The sequence below is a fragment of the Chinchilla lanigera genome, unplaced genomic scaffold (genome assembly GCF_000276665.1).
Source record: "Chinchilla lanigera isolate Chin_1 unplaced genomic scaffold, ChiLan1.0 scaffold00077, whole genome shotgun sequence".
NCBI lineage: Eukaryota > Metazoa > Chordata > Mammalia > Rodentia > Chinchillidae > Chinchilla > Chinchilla lanigera.
In genome coordinates, this window is record NW_004955478.1 from 9,246,483 (window position 1) to 9,259,415 (window position 12,933).

The 12,933-nt window shown below is 52.6% G+C and overlaps 2 protein-coding genes across 5 annotated transcripts in view; both read left to right on the top strand.

Annotated features, from left to right (window-relative positions):
• The window catches only part of LOC106146415 (myosin IC heavy chain-like), a gene marked incomplete at its 5' end in the record, with an annotated part of 17,473 nt that extends 13,781 nt beyond the window's left edge, over positions 1 to 3,692 (top strand). Inside the window, 1 exon segment of the mRNA XM_013503136.1 lies at positions 3,394 to 3,692. Within this exon segment, the coding sequence (XP_013358590.1) occupies positions 3,394 to 3,430 (37 nt within the window).
• Positions 3,693 to 5,257: 1,565 nt separating this feature from the next.
• Positions 5,258 to 12,933, top strand: LOC106146417. 4 transcript variants are annotated; one of them, XM_013503140.1, is made up of 2 exons: positions 5,258 to 5,859; positions 12,901 to 12,933. In XM_013503140.1, the coding sequence occupies exons 1-2, from the start codon at positions 5,557 to 5,559 to the stop codon at positions 12,901 to 12,903; spliced, it is 306 nt and encodes a 101-aa protein (XP_013358594.1). In that variant the 5' UTR covers positions 5,258 to 5,556; the 3' UTR covers positions 12,904 to 12,933. The 4 variants fall into 4 exon arrangements, with proteins under 4 accessions (XP_013358594.1, XP_013358593.1, XP_013358592.1 ...); XM_013503139.1 differs by lacking the exon at positions 12,901 to 12,933 and adding an exon at positions 9,173 to 10,089; XM_013503138.1 differs by lacking the exon at positions 12,901 to 12,933 and adding an exon at positions 8,111 to 8,327.

Sequence of the window (12,933 nt, forward strand, 5' to 3'; positions counted from 1 at the left end):
TGAAAAATCATTAACTCTTCTCAATGGTGGTTGTAGGAAACACATAATAATAAACATACATCCATTTATGAAATAGGATAGGAACATTACAAACTTTACACAGTTATGGATAGATTAGTAGGAAAATATCAATGGCTGCTGTAATACATGGTGGTTGCAGAAGATACATTTAAAAATTCACACGTTCAGGCCATATGTTCTGTTGGATAGAACGAAGGTAGCCACGAACAATATATGAATAACTAGTACAGCTCTATTCCAATAAAACTTTATTTCCAAAAAAAAAAAAAAAGCTGGCTGTTACAGGATAGCTTGCAATTTTTAATTCTCAAACTCAGCTGGCATCAGAGCTCAGAGGGCTTGTTCAGAGTGCTGGGCACCAGCCGGAGCTCCCTAGTCAGGAGGTTGGGGGTGGGGTCTGACATCTTTCCCGATGGAGCTGCTGATAGTCTGGAAACCACTTGAGCTGCTCTAAGGCTTTCCCAGCTCCCCTTCACCGTACGCCTAAACCCCTTTACTCTGGAGTTCCGCGTTACACGCAGTTAGTGGCGGGGTGGGCCCGCGGGGCCTTCCTTCCGCCTGGGTAGCTCAGTGCCTGACAGTAGCAGTTTGCTCACTGCTCGCTGACAGAACTCAGAGGCGCAGGTCCTGGCCGTCATCCTTGGAACCCGGGTTCACAGAGCGCATCGTGGCAGAGCTGGGACTCAGTCCCGCCGTGCTCCGCGGTGGGTGTTTCTGGAGTGCAATACACCCGGGCCCCACGTGCCACAGATAAGGCGAAGGGACTTTGCCCCACTTCCTGTCCACACACAGACCTGAACCAGGACTGTACCCTGAGAACGTGAGGGTGGGTCAGGGGTTTGAGCTGTTACTTTCTAAGCAGACTGTTTTACTTTGCCGCTGTGAGCGCGCGTGGGAAGGTGTGAGGGGTTTAACCCAGATAGCCGTGTGCTGGGAAACCACTGTTTCTGAGTTTACCGGACAACAAGGATGGCATTTAAGGTAACCTCAGATGCTCTCTGTCACGTCAGGCAGGACCCAGTGTAGTCCTGATTTAAAAGTGGAATTATGTTTGAGTCCTCATCCCATCATGCTGGCATGAGCTACGAGCCCTGGGTTCACCTCCCGCCTCGGGAACTTCTGCCCACTCCTGCTTTTTACCCGAGGACACGGCAAGCAGAGCCACATGTGTGGCCCACGCGTCCTTCCCCACCTTCTCCGCTCCTGGTCACGAGGAGCCAGTGGCTGAGTAGCGTCGGGCGGGCTGCGCCGGCAGGTGTAAGACTCACCTTCCCCAGCACGCTGGGTCTGTCTGAAGGAGGCTTACGCAGGGATACCTTCAATCTGTGAAGGTTTCAGAACACCCTCACCTAACCTTCCACATCTCACTCTTTCCAAATAATAGGCAGCTCCTTCTCTTCTCGGCCCGGACTCCATGAGAGCAGCCCAGGGGCAGCCAGCAGCTGCTTGTCTTGCTTTTAGGTCAGAAGCTGTGACCCAGCAACCCGGAGAACAAGAAAGCACGGCGAGGAGCGGCCGGAAACAGTGGCCCAGAACACTCGCTCAGAACTCCGACCCCCCGTCCCCCCGCCCCGTCCCCCCCGCCTGCCAATCGGTTTTGCGTCAGTAAACTTTACGTTCTGAGCTTTGCCAGATGAATGAGAGGAGGGCGGCTCAAGGCTGATCTCTGACCTCGCACATAAACAGCCGGCAGATTGGACTTGACAGCTAATGAAGGACAGGCCCCGCAATTCTCTGATGCCTTTTTGCCTTAATTGGATCAAGCAATCAAAGGCCACAGGGAGATCTTCCCCTGGAAGAAAAAGACCTCACAAGACAGGAGGCCTTGTCTCCACTCCTTCATCCATTCGGGCTGTCGGTCATTCAGGCCGTCACAGCCGCTGACGTTCACTGACCGCCCTAGTACCTCCGCTCAGCACGGTGCTAACTGCTTTCAAGCGAGGTGTCTGCAAGACTTCCAGAGGTTCACCTTGTTGAAAGACTGGACAGCCAGGTGGTCAAGAGCACAGGCTTGGGTTCAAACAAATTGGAGCTTTACTCCTGTTTCTGCTGCGTGACCTTTGGCAAGTTATTTAACCCCTCGACGCTCAGTTTCCTCCTGGGGCTAATAATACCCACCTCCGGGGGTTTTCAAGTCTAAGTGAGACCATCTGTGTAAATCAGCCAGCGAGTCCGGCTCTCGGCTCTCGGCTCAGCAGCGTGTGCTGGCGCTGCCTCCGAGGAGCCGGCTGCAGCTTCTCCCCCCTCTCTCCCCTCCCACTGGTCCTCTGCTAGTCACTAGGGAGTCCAAGGGGGATGACTCACGCGCAGTCTTTGCCCTCAAAGATACAGAGATCTGGTTTTTTTTTTTTCCGGTACCAGGAATCGAACTCACAACCTCGCACTTGCCAGGCAGGCGCTGTGCCGCTGAGCTAAATCCCCGGCTCCCAGAGACCTGTTGTGACAGCGCTGAGTTTCTCGGTCTATACAATGGGTAGCGGTGATAATCCCTCAGGTTATCTAGTGAGGGAATATTAGTGCAGAACCCCCAAGAAAGGGCTACGGCGGCCTCGGATCGCGGCGGCAGCCCCTGGCTCGTCGGTACAGGTCACCTCAGCCCTGGGGGCTGTCTTTAGTAACAGGCGTTTTAAAATTCCTGAGCCCACTTCGGGCTGTATTTGCTCACACCTGGAGGTTTATTCAGTGTTAATCTCATTAACGCACTGTTCCCTTTCACGCTGTGTGAGGCGAACTCCAGTGACAGCCAGGAGAGAGGAATTTATTCTCCAAGAGGTCAGGCAGTATGCCCGCTCTGGCAGCACCTCGGCAAAGTTCCTCGGAGCCTCCAGACGTCTGGGCCAGCCCGCTCTGCCCTGGTGGTGCTCTAAAGCCTTGACCAGCCTATCTTTCAAGTGGCTTTCTGTTTGTTGGTTTTAACCCTCAATTAGAGACCTAATTTTTTTTTTTTTCCGGTACCGGGAATCGAACTCACCACCTTGCGCTTGCCAGGCAGGCGCTGTGCTGCTGAGCTAAATCCCCAGCCCCTTAGATACCTAATTTTCACGAGGGCTTTTTCACTGTTGGCTTTTGTTTACTTGGTACGGGGATCAAACCCGGGCCTCATGCACACTAAGTCAGTGCTCTGCCACTGAGTTACAGCCCAGCCCTACATCCTCACCCAGGCCGAATGTGCTCCGGAGGGGACGCTGCAGAGCGCAGGAACTTGCAGTCTTTGAGATCTCCCCCTGCAAGCTTCTCGTGTTACAGAGAAACTGAGACCGAGGGTCTTAAACACTCAGACTGTCCTCTTTGCTCCTTCCCTAAGCAGATAAATGAAACTTCCATTCAACTCCAAACAACAAATTCTGTCACTGTTTTCTTTTTTTCTACCAGTTTTTTCTTGGCTGTGCCCAATCAGCCCCCCGCCTGAACCTGTCACCCCTCCTGGCCCCTGTCCTGGACAATCTCAGATCCTACTTGGTGGAGAAACTGGAAATCATCAAACAAGAAGGGCAGGGCCACACCAAGCTGGCCTGTGGGAGTCTCTGTCCGGCCGGGGCACTGCCTGCCTCCTCTGGGACTCCGGCAGCTCCTGTTCCTGACACCACCTCCTCCGCCACAGGAAGGTTGCCTGTAGACACGCGTGCTCCCATCTTAAGAACATCTACAGATTGGGGCTGGGGATTTAGCTCAGCGGCACAGCGCCTGCCCGGCAAGCGCAAGGTTGTGAGTTCAATCCCTGGTACTGGAAAAAAACAAAAAACCAAAAACATCTACAAATTGAATAAAAATTGACCCTGCTGATCACTCTTCCTTTTTTCCCCCAATTTTTTTCTTTTAGGAAAAAAGCCTATGGAAAAGTTGAAAAAAAAAAAAAACCCAAAAAACCCAAACCCTAAAATACCCTTAATCTAGACTTTTTCAGTTAGTATTTATTCTCGCTGTGTCTCTCCGTGCCTCTGCCCTCCTCCTCCCTCTCCTCCCTGCTCTCACTGTGTGTGTGTGTGTGTGTGTGTGTGCACGCACATGCAGTTTAATTGGTTATCACTGTCACGCCACTGGCAAGTTTCAGGCATTCTGTTATTTCACCCCTACACCCTGTTGCTTACACAAGCCCGGTACACCAGTCAGCAAAACCATGGATTTTGCAGGAAAATTAGTTTGTGCATGAGGGGGCCAAATATTAGACTGCAGCCCCAAGCCTTAAATCTGCCTCCCCACAGACGTTCGGGCATTTATGGAATAATGAAGCAGGGTAGCCCGAGGCCTGGAGAAAGATGCTTGGGGTGAGGAGAATGAATCCGTAGCCTGTCTACGCGTGATCATATTCATGGGCCTCCAGGACCCTGATGCGGTGGCGATGCCAGCTGGCTCTGATGACGGAGTCCGCGCCTTGTGATGTCGGAGGGCCCCTGTCGGTCATTTACACGGGCTCCAGGGAAGTGCGGGTGGTCTCAACCTGTCTGAGCCACCTCTAAGTTCCGGAAAAGCTAAGTAGGCAACTATTACCGCGGTGAGCAGTTTGTCAGGCGTTATCTCCAGCAAAGCTAACAAGGCTGTGTAGCTTAGCGGCATGACCTCTAAAACCGGCGATAAAGGCAAGTACTGTAACTAAAAGCCAAGTGAAATTACAATGTTTATCCTGGCTTTCTCAGCATTTGAATAGTACATTGCATAGTACCGTGCGTGTCTTCTAAGGACCAAGGTTCTCTCCCACCTGGGACCATTACCGTGCACAGGCAATTAAATGCTGATGGCTGGGAATGCAGCTCAGCAGAGCGCTTGCCTAGCAAGCAGGGGTGAGACTCCTTGTTCAGTATTCCCTCCCACCCCCACAGTGCTGGTGATAAAGCGCAGGACCTCACCACTGCGCAAGCACGCTACCACTGAGCTGTACCCCTAACCCCATAGCTGTTTTTCTTTTTGTTTGTTTGTTTTGTTTTTGTTTTTTTCTGAAACCGAGAATCGAACTCACGACCTTGCGCTTGCCAGGCAGGCGCTGTACTGCAGAGCGAAATCCCCAGCTCTCCCCCTTTTTTTTTTGAGATAGGTTCTCACTATGCAGCCCAGCCTGGTCTGGACTTTGAGGAGATCCTCCTGCCTCGGCCTCACAAGTGCTGGGATTTTAGGCATGCGCCACCACCCCCAGCTAGCCCATAGCTATTTTTTTAATCCAGATTCCAGCAGGCAAGGATGTGGCCAGGCTGTGGTGACCATAATGACTACTCTCTTTTTTTTTCTTTTTGGTACTAGGACTAGAACTCAGGGCCCTGTGCCTGACAGGCAGGCGCTGCGTCCCGACCTAATGACTACTCCTTTGCCATCCTGATTTAACTTCGAGATCCACACTCCTCAGGACTATGCTCCAGGTCAGGCGGGACGTCCATCAGCAGGTCTCAAGGACTTGTCTCTGTCCTCAGCAGGGGGCTTAACAAGGACAGTTCCTCCCCTCCAGGCGGCTGACCGAAGCCTGGGGCTACCCAGCGGCTGTGCGCTGGGCCACCCACATTGCACCACCCAGAGGGGCAGCCCTGACCCGCCGCCCGCTCCCGACTAATGCTGTCCTCGGCTTTCAAGGCATTTCCGCTTCGAGCAGCCCTCAGCACCTCAGGGTGTCAGAACGCAAGGCCTCCTGTCCTCCCGGCCCAGGAAGAGCGGCGGCACCACCTGCCAGTCACCCTGAGGCCCCGCCCCCCCGGCGCGCGCATCGCCGTCCCCACCGCGCTGTTGTTGCCTGGATACCGCGGGCTCCGCACCGCTCCGCCCTCCTCACTCTCAGGATGCATTTTCCGGGGTTGCCGGGCTCGTGAATGTGTGAATCCGGTCCGGCTCTTCGGGCTCTTCACACCTGCTGCAGCAGTAAGAGAAGGCCGCCGGCTCTGCCCGAGACCCTCCCCTGCAGCCGCCGCGCCCTTTCTGTTCATAGCACAGGCCGGCCCTCGGCCTCCGATGCGAGATCTCCCCGGGTGCACCTGCTTCTCCTCCAGCGGCCCCCAGCTCGCCCCCTCTCCCCACTCGGGGTCCTGGGGAGGGGATCTGACTGGCTGAGCTTCTACCACGCACTCCTGTCCGCTCCCCTGTGACCAGAGAGCAGGGCGCAGGCAGAAACAGGGCCACCCGGAGCTGCCCTCGCTCCCCAGGGCTCAGAGGCCAGGGGAAGGCGGCCCGGGCCCCAACGCCAGCTCTGCCCCGCTGCCCAGTCAGTGAGCCGGGCTTCCCGGCAGCTTCTGCCCTATCTGGCAGTAGCTTTTTATTTTTCTGATACTCGGTGGTTAATTTTTTCTTTTAATCAGAGAATGGTGACATGTAATTACTCTTTCGATAAAAGAGTTAAAACCTGTCAAATGGGAGTTCTAGCTGTGGCTCGGCGGTAGAGCACTGTCCTAACATGCACAGGGTCCTGGATTCAAATCCCAGTACCAAATACATAAATTGAAGAATAAAACCAAACATGGTGACTCATGCCTGTAATCCTGGCAAGGAGGCTGAGGCAGGAGGATCACCAATTCAAACCCAGTTTGGGCTATTTAGTAACTCAGCAAGACTCTGTTCAAAATTTAGAAAAAAAAAAAAAAAACGGAAAATAGAAAGAGAAAAAGGCCCTGGGATGTAGCTTAGTTCAAAGGCCCCGGGCTTAGGCCTCAATACTGGGGTGGGTGGGTGACAGATGAAAAAAAAAAACCAACAGGGATGAGAACCCTCCTGATTTTTTTTTTTGTGTGTTTTGGAGACAGGGTCTCGCTCTGCAGTTCAGGCTGGCCTTGAGCTCATTTTGCAGATCAGGTTGGTCTCGAACTCACAGTGATGCCCCTGCCTCAGCCTCCCAAGTGCTGGGATTACAGGCGTGCGCCACCACTCCCGGCTCCATCCTCTGATGACAACCACTGGCCCTGGGGTCCCTCTCTGCAGAGCCGCAGCCCCTAACCCTGAAAGGCCACTTCCCCCGGGGCCCTGGAGTCCCCCTCATTCGGGGAACTCTCCAAGCTCACCTATGGCGATGGCTTCAGCGGCTGCCTGTGCTGGTGACTCTCTCCTTGAAATAGTGCCCTGCCTCTGCCTGCTGCCTGGTGCAAAGCACAGCGCCCATTTGCCCATTTCCATTCCCTCCAGGCCCCCAGATTTCTTTCTCTCCCTCTGGATTGAACCCTTCCGCCTCATTGTTTTTATTTGTTTGTTTGTTTGTTTGTTTTCCGGTACTGGGAATCGAACTCATGACCTTGCGTTTGCCAAGCAGGCGCTGTGCCGCTGAGCTAAATCCCCAGCCGCCACCACCCCCCACACCTCGTTATTAAAGCCCGAAACCTCGGGGTTATTCCGTTTCTCTTACCCTCAGGCCAGTCACCATCTTGTCAGCTGCAGTGACTGTGTGCCCCCATCCTGTGCCCGCCTTTCTGCCCCAAGTTCCTCGGCACTGTCCATCCTATCTTGCTGGCCCTGGTGGAAACTTTGCGTGCCTCCTGCTCTACCATACCCCACTTCACCGCCTGGCACTCCCCCTCCGGAGAGGTCCCTCCCTTCGTGTCCAGCAAGTCTGTTGTCTTCAGTTTCCTCAGTGACCTCTGTCTACAGGATGAGGCTTAACTTCTCAGCACATCTGAAGTCTCCACAGCCAGTCTGGCAAGAAGACTTCAGGGCAGTTCTGATTCTCGTGAGATGCTCCTAGCACTGCTCCGAGCACAGTCCTTTGGCACAGCTGTGACCTCTGTCCTTTTGCTACTCCTCCATATAAGTGGACCTTTGTCTTTATTTTTTAAATTTTTTTTTTTATTTTTGAGACAGGGTTTTGCTATGCAGTTCAGGCTGGCCTTGAGCTCACTTTGCAGCTCAGGCTGATCTCAAACTTGCAACGATCCTCCTGCCTCAGCCTCCCGAAGTGCTGGGATTACAGGTGTGCACCACCACACTGGCTTTTTATTTTTATTAAAAATTTTTTTTGGTTGGTGTTTTGAGACAAGGTCTCACTGTATAATCTAGGCTGGCTTTGAACTCACTGTGTAACCTAGGGTAGCCTGGAACTCATGGTGATCCTCCTGCCTCAGCCTCCTGAGTGCTGAGATTAGAGGCGTACACCACCATGCCTGACATGTATCTCTGTGCACGTCCATTCAAGCACTGTCACCTCTGCCATATCCACCTGGAAAAACTGTCTATCCTTCATGAATCTGCCCAGGGATTATGTGTTCTGTGACATCCTCCCCCAGAAGGCCCTGTCTTCATGTGTCACAGGAAGACGTCATTTATAGTAGTAAGAAACTTGTAACTATAATTTATTGTTGCTTTATTTTACTTTTTATTTTGAGAGAAGGTCAGCAAAGTCACTAAGCTGCCCAGGCTCGGCTCAAATTTGTGATTCTCCTGCCTCAGCCTCTCAGAGTGCTGGGATTACAGGTGTGCCCCACCATGCCCTCCAACTAAAGGCAGGGACTTTCCTGGCAAAAGTGGGGATTTTCAATGTTTTATTTTTGATGAAAAGGTCGCAGTTTGGACAATGGTTGCAAAACAAACACAATCTAGAGGGACTTTCCTTTTTTTTTTTTTTTTTCTTGGTACTGGGAATCGAACTCAGGACCTTCTGCTTGCCAAGTAAGGCACTGTGCTGCTGAGCTACATCCCCGGCCCAGCAAACACAATCTGTGTAGCCATTTCATGGACTTTTTTTTTGATGCTGGAGACTGAAGCCTGGTCTGCGTGTCTGAGGCACACCACCTAAGATTACCGCTGAGCTGTGCTCTCAGCCTTACGGACTTTTCATAGTTCTACTACACTTGTGATACCCGCCCCGTTTTCTTGTTCCTTGGGTGATCTGGGTGGGCTGGGCACACTGCCGGCCCTGTGCCCTCTCTGAGCCAGAGGCCAGGGCACTTGTTATAGTTTCTAAGGCCAGGAGTTGGTTGGAGCCAAGAATATCTAACCCTCTGCATGGTGTCAGATACCATTTATATCCAAATATTCCCGTGTGCGCACGTGTGTGTATCAAACCAAGGCCTCCTGCACACTAGGCAAGCACTCTCCCACGGGGCTACGCCCTGGGCCCCGAGCGACGCCATCTCAGTCTGAGGCTAATTACTTTATAACTCACACGAATCACCTGACCTTGGTGAACCACTTACCCTCCTGGAACTTGAGATTTTCTCATCTGTAAAATGGAGATCATTATGCTCACAATTCACAGGGAGCTCTGTGAGGATTAAATACAGTCAAAACCAGCGCCAGTCAGCGTCAGTGCGTGCGGACGTGCGCACCAGGGGCCTCGCCACGCAGGCAGGCGGCTCGGGCAGCCTCAGCGTGGTGGCCTTAGTGCCCTCCAGCTCCCCAGGCAGACGTCTGCGTCTTCTTCACATTCGACTTCCGGCCTAGATTCGTTCTTGCAAGTGCTGCCTTTTCTGGGGGCGGCTGGGGGCTTCCCCTGGGTTTGTTCCTTACCTTGTTTCACATTACAGATCAATAATCTTGCTTGTAAAACACTCTTGCAAGCTCGGGCTGGCTTCCTGTTTTCATCATCGCTACGTGAATTCACAAGCACCCAGACCTTGGAGGTGAAGGCCAGTCGGACAGAGGCACTCATCTTACTCATTTCGTGGTGAACAACAGCACGTGGGTAACACTCCTACAGCACGCCGCAGGCGGATGACGGACGGACGACAAGAGCGAGCGGCGGCAGCACGAGCGCACACGAGTGATGCGGGGAGCGCGCGGGAGTCTGCTGCGGCCGGGTCCCTGCACTCCTGTCCCTCTGCCTGGGCGGTGTCCCATCCGCGCGGGACCTTCAGCTGCTGACTGAGCACCGTCCCTCGGCGAGGGGCTTTACACATGAGTGTTTCAAACGCACAAGTTTCCCCAAGGAATTTAGGGCTTAGTGAGCTCAGCGGAAGGTCAGCCTTAGTCACCCAGTAAATGCTGTCATGGGAAACAGGGCTACGGAGGGTGTGGGGGGCTTGCCTACACCCGGACGCTTCCAGGCTTTCTCGACACTGTTCACCCCCTCACAGGTGTTTCTCTGACACGTGTTTGCTGATAAATGTTTAAAGTAGGGCTCCTTGTAATGATTTATTTACTTACTTATTTTTGCTGCGTTAGAGACTGAACTCAGGGCCTTGTGCATACTAGGCAAAGTGCTGTACCACCGAGGTACATCCCCAGCCCTCTTTATCCTCTTTATTTTTTGGCTTTTTTTTTTTTTTTTTTTTTGAGACAGGGTCTCTCTACACAGTTCAGGCTGGCCTTGAGCTCACTTTGCAGCCCAGGCTGCTCTCGAACTCACAGTGATCCTCCTGCCTCAGCCTCCTGAGTGCTGGGATTACAGGTGTGCGCCGAGCTTTTATTTTTTGGCTTTTTGAGACAGGGTCTCACTAAGTTGCTCAGGCTGACCTCAGACTTGTGATCCTCCTATCTCAGCCTCCCAACTAGTTGGGATTACAGGTATGTACCACAGTGTCCGCAGCTCCTTTTTATCTTTTTGAGAGGGATCTCACTATGTTGTCCAGGCACCTCAAATTCTTAGTCTCAAGAGATCCCCCCCGCTATGCCTTCTGAGTAGCTGGGACGACAGGCATGTGCCAAGGTGCCTGGCTATTTATTTTATTTTATTTTATTTTTGTCTTTTTGAGACAGGGTCTTGCTATGCAGTTCAGGCTAGCCTTGAGCTCACTTTGTAGCCCAGGCTGGTCTCGAACTCGAAACGATCCTCCTGCCTCAGCCTTGCAAGTGCTAGGATTACAGGTGTGCGCCACCACGCCCGGCTGTATTTTTAATTCCGTGCTGGGGATTCGACCCAGGGCCCTGTGATGCTAAGCAAGTGTCCTACTGCCGAGCTACATCCCGGGCTGCGTATTTTAAGTTTTCCTTGGGGAAACTTGTACGTTTGAAACACTCATGTGCAAACTCAGGAAGGTGGAGGTTGAATGACTGAATGACTGAATGCACTCTGGGGCTCCCCTCTGGGGCGACACGTCAGAGGAGCCTTTGATCGAGGCTGCGGGCTACTGTGTTTCAGGACCTCCCAATGGAACCCGCCATCAGACTACGGCTGTTTGTTCTAAAATTGGATCTGCAGCGTGTTCCACTGACTACAGCCAAGAGACGACGCCGGGTCCTGAACCGGGCACTCAGCGGGACGCAGCCAGGCAGCCCCGGGGCATCGTGTCTGTGTTTTCACCTGGGAAACTCACCCCAGCACTCTGTCACCTCTCGGTTAAGGTCCCTAGATCATAACCTGCAGGCCACACTAAGAAGCACGTAAAAACCTGCGGCGCCCCAGAGCAGCAGAGCTCCGAAAATAGCAGCTGAAGCCACCCGCCAAAGAACAGGCCTTTGTGAAGAGGGTGAAAGAAACTGTTTGTCCTGATCTCGTCTTCTAAGCCACAAAGAGCTCCCGCTCTTACTGAAGCTGTGTCTCCCAGCGAGGATGGGAATCAGTTACAGGAGAAGAGGGGGCTTTAATACGTTAGGTTTTCCTTTTTCTAAGGACTTAATTTTCGGACCAGAACCAAGAGAGCATGAACCTAGCTCTGCAAAGCATGAACAAACCCCAGGCCCCAGGTGCCCCGTATAAACGGAGTGTGGTGGTACATCCTGCAATTCCCGTACTCTGTGAGGCTATGGCAGGAGGACCGCAAGTTCCGGCCCAGGCTGGCCAATTTGGTGACTCAAGGAGACCCTGCCTCAAAGTTTAAAAATAAAAGGACAGGGATGTAGCTCACTGTGAAGGCACTGGGTTGATTCCCCTCACTATAAGATGGAACAAAATTAAACACACACACACAAAAGGATGAACCACAGAAGACCAGGACACGAACCACCGTGGCCGTGTACAGCCCACGCCCCCGGTGGCTGGTTCCACCACCGCTCTGCACGGCCTTCGGGAGCCTGGCTTTGCTCCAGCAGCTCCGCTGCAGCCGTCTCAGATCCATCTGTCACTTTTCAAACTGCTACCACGTAACTACAGGAAGAGAAGTCAGCCTCAGAAACACTTCTCCATTACGTTTACAGTTAACCCCACCACTTTCTGACTAGCTTCATACCACGAGCTGCTTTTCCAGCGCAAACACCGAAGGACTTTTCTTGCACTAAGACTCTGGGGAGGCTGTACGTGGCGGGGCACACCTGTAACCCCAGCGTTCTGGAAGACTGAGGCAGGAGGATTGCAGACTTGAACTCAGCCCAGCTCAGCCAACTCACTAATTTAGGGAGACCTTGTCTAAAAATAAAAAAAAAGAGCTGGGGATGTAGCTCAGGGAGAAGGCACTTGACTAGCAGGCATGACGTTCCGGGCTCAATCTTCAGCACAGTACAAACAAACAAACAAATGTGGTGAGAAACCTCCGAGAGTCCAGGCAGCGCGGGCGTTTGAGTGGCACCGAGGTTATCCTGCGATCTCCCGAGCACGCGTGATCGTCCTGGGCCCACTATGAATGACCAAGCCTGAAACACTGCGCACAGCCGCTCCCGGAGCTCCACTCGGCCTGGCAAATACAAGGCTGGAGAACCCAGCAGAGGGCAGGGAACAAACGGGAGCAGAGGCAGGAAAAGTCTCATCTTTTCTACCCTAAGCCCAAAGCCCAAGCCAGGTGCCAGGAAAAGGGAATAAAAGCTGTTACTACTTTTAAGAGATGCAAAATATGGACTTGGGGGGCCATTTAGAGAGGTATGTGTCTATTTTTCCTTTCAAAAAGCTAAACAACTGGTGTGGTGGTGCAGGCCTGCAATGCCAGTGTTCTGGGAGCCTGAGGCAGGAGGATGCCAAGTTTAAGCCCAGCCTCAGTGATTCAGTAATTGAGGAAGACACTGGGGTTCAAGTTCAGTACTGAACCCAAGTGTTCAGTACTAAAAAAATAAAAAAATCTAAAGTTAGATGAAGTATCATTCTAGTGATTGTTTTTTTTGTTTTTGTTTTTTTTCCAGTAACGGGAATTGAACTCACGACGTCACGCTTGC

What these genes read in the sequence shown, in the direction of transcription:
- LOC106146417 (XM_013503137.1), top strand. Translation starts at nt 5,557, where the DNA reads ATGCTGTCCTCGGCTTTCAAGGCATTTCCGCTTCGAGCAGCCCTCAGC. An exon ending in TCTTCACACCTGCTGCAGCA is followed by an intron (nt 5,860 to 7,333) that starts GTAAGAGAAGGC and finishes TCTTACCCTCAG; the next exon opens with GCCAGTCACCATCTTGTCAG.